This window comes from Stylophora pistillata, chromosome 10, assembly GCF_964205215.1.
Source record: "Stylophora pistillata chromosome 10, jaStyPist1.2, whole genome shotgun sequence".
NCBI classification, from domain to species: Eukaryota; Metazoa; Cnidaria; class Anthozoa; order Scleractinia; family Pocilloporidae; genus Stylophora; species Stylophora pistillata.
This window is the reverse complement of record NC_142528.1, coordinates 20,250,156-20,259,000: the sequence shown is the minus strand read 5'-3', so window position 1 is coordinate 20,259,000 and position 8,845 is coordinate 20,250,156. Positions and strand designations below refer to the sequence as shown.

The 8,845-nt window shown below is 37.0% G+C and overlaps 1 protein-coding gene across 1 annotated transcript in view; it reads right to left on the bottom strand.

Annotated features, from left to right (window-relative positions):
• Positions 1-8,845, bottom strand: part of LOC111319982 (eukaryotic translation initiation factor 3 subunit D) — a 30,861-nt gene that overhangs the window by 21,185 nt on the left and 831 nt on the right. Inside the window, exons 2-6 of the mRNA XM_022922693.2 lie at positions 8,157-8,202; positions 7,754-7,893; positions 7,528-7,671; positions 1,823-1,947; positions 1,567-1,699 (exon numbers count right to left, since the gene is read on the bottom strand). Coding sequence (XP_022778428.1) covers positions 1,567-1,699; positions 1,823-1,947; positions 7,528-7,671; positions 7,754-7,893; positions 8,157-8,202 — 588 coding nt within the window. The remainder of the gene's footprint in view (positions 1-1,566; positions 1,700-1,822; positions 1,948-7,527; positions 7,672-7,753; positions 7,894-8,156; positions 8,203-8,845) is intronic.

Here is an 8,845-nt window from a genome sequence, read left to right as displayed (position 1 = left end):
ACATGAATTTAATATTCGCACAAAAGCGACATAACTAATGGAACGAACAGAAAAATAACAGCGGATAATATACTCTGTTTGAGCAAAAGCATAACAAATGTAAGCTTAATAATCATGATAGAGGACACATAAATATAACAATTACGTTTATCCTCACTGATGAAAGTCCAACATGGCATCTTCGTTGTCATTTCCCAGGGTTTGATCACGGGGCACCTTGTATTTATCCTGACGCTGTGTCGGATCGAAAGCTCGAATAAAACAATTTTCCTCGAAGTGCATTGAGCAAATCACAAACTGAGCCTGTGGTTGTGGAAAGAAACTCTTCCTTTTGATTCTAACAAACGGACCCACAGATCTCTTGTTCTGTCAGTTGGACTCGCATGCAAAGCCACTCCTGCCGCTTTGTTGGTGCAGTTGCTGCAGCCCTGAACAACACAACGACTTCCTACCATATTGAATTGAAAGATGTACATACTTCGCTAAAACATAAACTCACAGGAATCGTCTAAGAAACTAGCCATGTGTTGGGTTTGACTTGAGAAAATGATATCACCAGGTTTCCTGCAAAGTGTCTTGCAACCTGCCCTCGGGCATTGGTAACCAGGTCGTAGGAACATGACGGATTAAGGCGGGCGAAAATTATAGATTATAATCGCGAAAATAATAGGGATTTTGCCATCGCACGAAGCTGAAATTTAGCAATAATGTTCCTAGGGACGTTAACTGTTAATTGAGCGGAAAAGAAAGGTATGTGAAAATTTAATCGTAGCAGCACTTTAAGGTATCTTCCTTTAAAAGAATTAGTAGGTGGTTTATGATAATTATTCAAATGTGGTTTTAAATTTTACCATAAAAGAAAATATTATTTTTTTAATTCCTCTTGCAAAAAGTTTTCATCATTCTAACTTCCCATCTTTCCAAATAAAAGTTTAAAGTTTAAAGTTTTCTTTGTGGACCTTACAAGCCTGTTTTGCCTTATGTTTTTGGTAGAAATACTCTCTTTGCTGTGGTTTGTGAGAAGTGACTGATCAAGTTAGGTCACCCTTATAAGATAGTTTTTGGTATTGATCACCTCTCTTTCCCAAATTTCTTTGTGTTTGCCAATAAGCATACAAGAACTAACCATGACTATAAACTTTACCTGAAAAGAGCGGTTTGTAATTGTTACAAATATTCTTTCTTCATTTACATTGTGGGGAAATGGAATAGCTTGCCAGGATACAATGTACACGCTGAATCATTGTCTGTTTTTAAGAGTAGACTTGAAATTTATTTGAATATTTATTGAATATTTTATTGAATCTGCAGCCATTAAATTTTATCTTTTGTATGTTTTTAGTCAGGGAAATTGTTTTTATACAGGGCTAAACTCACGATTTTCCCTTTTCAGGATGTAGTTTTTTATATTTGCATTGTAGCTTCCTGAATAAATGTTATGTTGTTATGTTATGTTACTCCGCCATTTGAGGGGGTGTGTTAATCACATGTAGTATGATAAAATTATGATATAATCTCTGACAGCAATTTGACTTACATGTACATGTATCATTGTGCACAACATACCTTCCTGATGATAGGATCATCTGTGGTTGTAACTTTGTGAAAGATTCTATTCACTCCAGCTAATGGCACTTCATTCTTTGTTGTAACACGATCATAACTCTTTTCATAAAACTCTAATTTACCACACTCATACCTGCAGGTGGAATGGGGAGTTTTCATATCAACTCTAGTCTTAAACCTACCCATAACCCTTGGTATAGGGTATTAAGTATTGTCATAATCATGTACATGGACATAGAAAGTTTTAAATACTCACAGATCTTCAGGTTCCTCTACATTTGGCAGGTTGAGCTTGGAAAGTCGCGGAAAATCCATTTCACCATCTTCCAAAACTTTCCATTCCTCGCGCACTGCTACAGAAGGTGCTCTCTTGTGAATATTCTGAAATAAGTAATGAGACATTATGTTCCACTCAATCTATACTGTTTTTGAGGAGTATCAAATGGTTCTGAGGAATCAGATAGTGGTGTAATTGTTGTCATTGTCCTGTAAAATACTTTTAACCATTGTTACCATGTTTAACAAGTGTAAGTAATAACAATGATGGAACAGAGAATTAACTCTGAAGCGCAAATTAAAGTGCTTAATGAAACCCATGAAAAAACCCACTAAGGGTTAGCCCTAGTAAAGGGTATCAGGGAACTACACAAGGTTTACAAGTATTAACATTGGTTGCTGCACAAACTACAAATTCCATTTGATTAACAAAACTAAATAACCTGCCACTTTGTGTAAAATAGAGTACTCCTAAAACAAGTTTGATATAGTTACATCAAATAAGCAGCTGTAAGTTTTCTTTACTCTTCCTTGTATTTAATTTTTTTTATTTCTCAGGCAGACAAATTATGGGCAAGTCTGTGAGTTTCATCAAAATGTGACCCTCCACGGGAATTTGGGTAAAAAGATGAACACACGGGTGCTCGTGCCATGACATGGCACACTAAGCATGTCATAATGTCACAGATATGTGCATTTTAATAAGCAAAACAAAGAGTGTCACGGTAGCTTTTGTTTGCTTGTCTCGGGTGGCGTGTTAAATGTCACGCTAAACGTGCAAATTGGCATGCGTGCAATAAGGCACGAGTTTCATATGGCACGCGTGCGATAAGACACATACTGTAGCAGGACGAATGAGAGATGAAAAGTCACCATTACGAGTGTTCATTAAAAGCCTTGAAGTATTAAATTCTTGCATGTCTATCTGGCGATACAAATCATTAAAAAGAAACTAGACAAGAAAAGAAACAGTGCTAACCAAAAAATACATAATGGATTAAACCCCTGAATGTTTTATATTTCAGTTTATAAACTCAGACAAGGCCTATTTTTAATATAAACTGGCGAAGTAAGCTTACACATACATTTGAATGAACTAAGTCGGTTCTTGAGTCAGTCTTAATTTAAATTTGAAGCAGTACTGAAGTGTTCTGAGCAAAAAAATACCATACGGTAAGATTTAAGAAGGTAGATACAATAACATTTTTCTGGTGTGTCGGCAAAATACAGCAATCAGAAGTGAGCTGTGAAAAACAGAGTGAGAGAACTCTCGCTTGGTCTAGCACCAGACCCCTCACTGTCAAACCCAGTCACAGACTCACAGAATGGCACATTGGAGGAACTAAAGGAAACTGAAATTAAACTGCAAGAGACAGTTGCAGCGTTATCAGAACAACAAGATTTGTCTTCTGTTCTGGAGAACTATCATTCTGTTGTTGAAAGTTTCAAGAACATGCTGAAGGGATTAGAAGAATTGGAGAAAGTAAAATTGACACTTGTAACTGCTCTATTTAGAGCAATCAATCAAACAATGGCTCTTTTAGGAGCCACCAAACACAGTAAAGTCGTGACCAATTGAACAGGACTGACATCTGATTTTTGATAGTACATTGAGATCCTATTTCTTGTAGCTTCGGCTCTCTAACTGTACTTATAGATGGGCTTTCTAACACTCTAGTTGGCAATTTTCTCTTTCTTGGAGGTACTTTGTTCTTGTTGCTCGACAGAAGGTATAGTGTGGTGTTCGTAGAAGCCTACAACTCACAGGGTAGACACGGCCGTGCAAGAGGGCGGTAGGGATAAAATTAACCTAAGACCCAAGCCTCTTGCGCAGCCATGTCCACCTTGTGAGTCAAAGGTTCTGGCAGACACAAACAAGCATGGAAATTATGGCAGAAAATGCTCGTTTTCAGCATAGTGTGTGGGGATTTTTTGAACTGAGACACTTTTGTTCCCCATACTATACAATACAATACAATACAAACTTTATTGACACTCCCTAAAGTAGGTTTTTCAGTGACAATGATCTAAAAATTACAAAATTACAGTACTAAAAAGTATAATAGAAAAATTAAGGAAGCTAAAATGTTGATAAATGTTCGCCAAAGTTACAACTAAGAGCGATGAGAAAGGAAAGCAGCAAGTAATTTGGCTCTAAGTTTACCCTTAAAATCACGAGAAGAATTACAGAGTTTGAGAGTATTATCTAAACTGTTCCATAGACTTGCTGTACGATAAAAGAAAGTCCTTTGTCCAGATTTAGTTCTATATAGGGGTATAGAACAACTTACTATTCCTTATAACGCATTCAACAGTGTCGGACATTAGCACTCACCCGCTCGCCTAGGCAAGTGTGAAAAGTGTCGGATGAGTGCAAATTCTCGATCACTTGCCCGTTTGGTGAGTGCAATTTTCGTCACCAAGAAATTATTTAAATATCAAAATAAAAATGTTTTTACACTCCATTTTGGCAAGAAAATTCCTAAACATAAACTTACCATTTCTATTTTACAAAGTTTTGTATTCTGAAAGGCAAGTAACGTACTACACTCGGCTAAACAATATGGCTTCCCTCTAGTGATAATTACATAATGCATGTACTTGTACAAAGTAATACTGCTGGTCGCTATCGAGCCATCGGTGATCAGGTAGATATGGCACCTAAAATAGAGAGCGCTCCTACAAAGAACAGATATGTTTGCTCGCAAACTGCAGGGATTTCATGAAGATTCATCAATAAAAAATCTACTTGAAATATAAAGTAAGTGCTTCCATTGTGTTTCCTTGGGATTTAAGGTCTTTAAATAGAATTTTTCATTGAAGAAATAATCCTCGGTCTGCCACGTGCTTGACGACGTTGCAAGCGAATTGTTTTCCGTACTTTCCCAGCTTTCTGATCATTGCATGTTCTCCCGTAAACTGATCGTGTACAAAATAAAAAATGCGGAAATATATTTCTGGAGTCCCCAAAGTAGTCAAAGAGAAAAAGAAGGAAAAAGCCCCGAAAGCTACCTGTGATCAGTCAAAGGAATATGAGAAGTCAAGGACTAAGAAATTTTCAACAAAATGGCAAGTTGGCCAGCCGTGGTTAAAAAACGATTTAAAACCATTAAAAATAAATGACTAAAATGGTTGGAAAGATGTGGGGGTTGGGGTAAACTTTTGGGCCAGTGAAAACTGGTCCAGGCAAGTGCATTTTGAGGGTCACTCGCCCGAATGGTGAGTGCTCTGATTCAAATTCTCAACGGTTTCTCACGTAACTTAACACCATGTCACACAACGCGTGACGCTTTATGAAATAATCCTTTGCTTTTGCTCAAGACTTTTACTGGGACGCCTGTGTTGGCATTCGTTTTTGCAAACCTATCTGTTCAAATAATTTCTACAGGTGATCACTTGTTCGACCGCTGCCGTTCGAAATATTTTATTAGTTGTTTTTCATCTGTTCGAAAATTTTCATACGTTGTTTATCCGTTCGACCTCATCCATTTGAAAATTCTCATCAGCCATTTATCCGTTCGACCTCATCCGTTCAAAAATTTTCATTAGCCGTTCATTCATCCGACCTCAACCGTTTGAAAATTTCAATTAGCTGTTCATCCCTTCAACCTCATCCGCTCAAAAATTTTAATTAGCCATTTATCCATTCACAGTATCCATTGCGAACAGCTTGCCTAGCTGTTCCATTCATCATTCGAACAGCTACGTTCGGAACGTTTTCATTATTGAATGAAAGATGAAAATCGTTGCAGAATGAAGACGCATGACTCTGTTGCTAGTTTACAACAGCATTTTTCAAGGAATTGACCATGGTAAGCTAGCGTGCTCTTTCACTCGTCAGTGTGCCATTTCACTCATCAATGTGCCATTTCACTCATCAGTGTGCCATTTCACTCGCAAGTGTGCCATTTGGCTCACTACCACGTCATTTTGCACAGTTTCTTTGTTTTTACGAGCTTGGCACACTTCTTTGTTCGACTGAAGACACGGTTTTGTTTTCAGCATATGATAAAAACAAGAGCAAAATTTTAATCAGGCGTGCCATTTGACACACTGCTAGCAGACCCGCGTGTCATTTGACCCACTACCTATTGTTTAGCGTGTCATTTTAACGTGCCTTTGCCTTCACTTTTCAGTGCTTTCAATAAGATTTGAAATAGGTGGCTACCTCGGTACAACACCCGCCGGAGAGCGACTTGATTGCGACTTAGCGTGGCGACTGCGACTTGAGCACGGTGAAATATACCCAGCGACTCGCAACAGAATAGCCGCCGGAGCTCCGGTGGGTGCCAGGTCTTATTGAAAGCACTGCTTTTTTACCCAAATTCCTTTAGAGGGTCACAAATATGTGACCCTGCATGGGAAAACGGACACCAACACTTTTCCGTTAAATGGTCTAGAAAAACAGTTTTAAAGGGATAGCACATAGCTCACTCAAGCCTTTAAACGGTTTCCATAACTGCTTAAACAGATGGCAAAATTTAAATGGTTGACCAAAGTCCAAAAACAGATAGCTTAAGTAGGCCTTCAAACGGTTGACCAAAAATAAAAACGGATAGCATATGTTAAATGGTTGACTAAGTCCAAAAACAGATACCTCACACTGTTAAACGGTTGACCAAAGTCCAAAAATGGATAACTTAAACCAAGAAACGGTTGATAAAATCAACAAATGGAGAGCGAAAAATTAATGTTAAATGGTTGTGGTTGAGCTGGCAAGATCTTCTACGGAAAAACTTTCCAATTGACAACAGATTATTATCTTAAAGTGAAAACCCCGTTCCTGTCTTTCAACTGAGTGATCTGGTTCTAGCCCTTCTCAATCCCACCACACGATGGCCTAAATTTCTGAGCTAACTAAAACTCAATTGTCTATGAAGAATGATTCAAAACTAAGCGTGAGTTATCTCGATTTCAATAAATCTATAATCAAGATCAGGTGCACTGTTCTGATCAAACAAGATCAATAGCAGGGTCATGGTCAAACGAATGGCTTCATTGCAATTGGCTCTCGATGCTCTAGGTTTTTACAAATGGATATTTTAAGTTAACTTGTTTGTCAAAGGATGCAACCGTTACTAGCTTTTTATGATCATGCAAAAGATAAAACAAAATAAGACAGGGTCATTCTGTATTTCAAGAACCGGCACGTATCAAACAAATGTAAGATTAATACTTCGAACTGCTTGTAGCAGAATGATAAACAAACAGTCTAAAGACTTCCCTGGAACCTTAAACAGATAGCTTTTTTTTTAAAAAACAGATGAGCAAACCATTAAAATGTTTTTGCTACAGTGTTAAACGGATGCAAATTTTTTTAAACGGATGCAAATTTTTTTAAACGGATGCAAATTTTTTTAAACAGATGCAAATTTTTTTAAACAGATGCAAATTTTTTTAAACGGATGAGCAAACTGTTAAATGTTTTGTCAAAAGTGTTAAATGGATGCAAACTTTTTTAAAAGGATAAGAAAACCACTTAAACATTTTAGCTAAAGCGATAAGCAGATGCAAATTTTTTAAACAGATAAGCAACCGTTTAAACGCTTTCATGACCCATTTAAAGGAATTTAAACAGATAGTAAACAGTTTCACTGTTTAAACAGAAAAGCACTATCTGTTTTCCTATGCAGGGTCTCATATATATAAAAAAGGTTAAAAAAAAAAAGGGTGTTGAACACCTACAGCTGGTTTTCTATCATGCCATTGTCCACGTCCATAGTTCCGTTGCATCTTTCGTGAGAATTTCTGTCGATTCTGGTTCTTTGATAGACTCTGCATTCCCCCAGCTGGATATCGCTGGTTCCGCTGGTCCCTCCTCATGTTTCTCTACAAAAAACATTCAACCATAAATATTTTCATAACTGGACATTCAGGAAAAGAAACAATCATATTATAGTTTTTTACTAACCTGTCCAAATCTGTTCCTGTTTCTCTGGTAAAGAGGACGCTGTGGACGTGATGTGTCCACCAACTGGAAAGATGATTCATCCTCCTCATGGTAATAAGAGAACATTTGATTTCCTGCTCCAAACTGAGACTGGTATTTATCTAAATGAACAAAATTCATATTAACGAGTCTTTAAACCCAAAATAGGCTGAACTTCTTGTTATTAAACTGCAATGAGTTTCACTTCCTACCAAGGAGTTTTTGGTAAGCAAAACCTTTAGTGAAAATTTTTGCCCTTGATACACATTTCTTGAATTCCCCTAGTTTGCAACTGATTTCTTCAAACCGCTTGGATACATCCATAAAAAAGGTGTAATAGGAAACACAAACAAAACACTAGTGTTACACAAAGTCAACTACTCACTCATGTATCTCCGATCTTGATAGGTGCCACCAGTCCAATCAGATATCTTTATTGCATAAATTTGAAACACAAATAGCAACTCAATACCAGTGCAGACTTGGTTCACATTGTTTTGGTAAAATATACCCTTTTCCCCACAGACATTTCTTCTTCTTTATACCCTTTCGCTGACCCTCTTACCATTCCTCTAACCCAAACTCACCCCCTGACAAAAACTAATATATCCATAGCAATTACAGTTCTGTTAAATTGCCTTAAGTAAAACTTTTTGTCTTTACATTTCTGAAAGCAAACTTGTTATAATTGATCCTGACTTCACTGATAGTTTTAAATCAAAACTCTATTTTCCTTTTTCTTTGAAGCAAACATGTCTTTTTTAAACCAGTACCAAGTACAGTCCCAGTTTTATCCTGTCACGGCAATTCGACATAGGTTATTTTTTTTACATCCACCAACTTATCCAACAAAACTCAAAATTAGGATTCTTCAATCTACACTTATCATCCTCGGTTTAAGATCTCATAACCTAAATTTAAGACTCATGATCCCAATGTAAAATATGGATTCAGAATTGAGACGTAATGAAAACAAGGGAACACAATTCAGAAAAAATGTCTCAAAGTAAGAAAAATGATTTTCCGCATGATCCCAATGTAAAATATGGATTCAGAATTGAGACGTAATGAAAA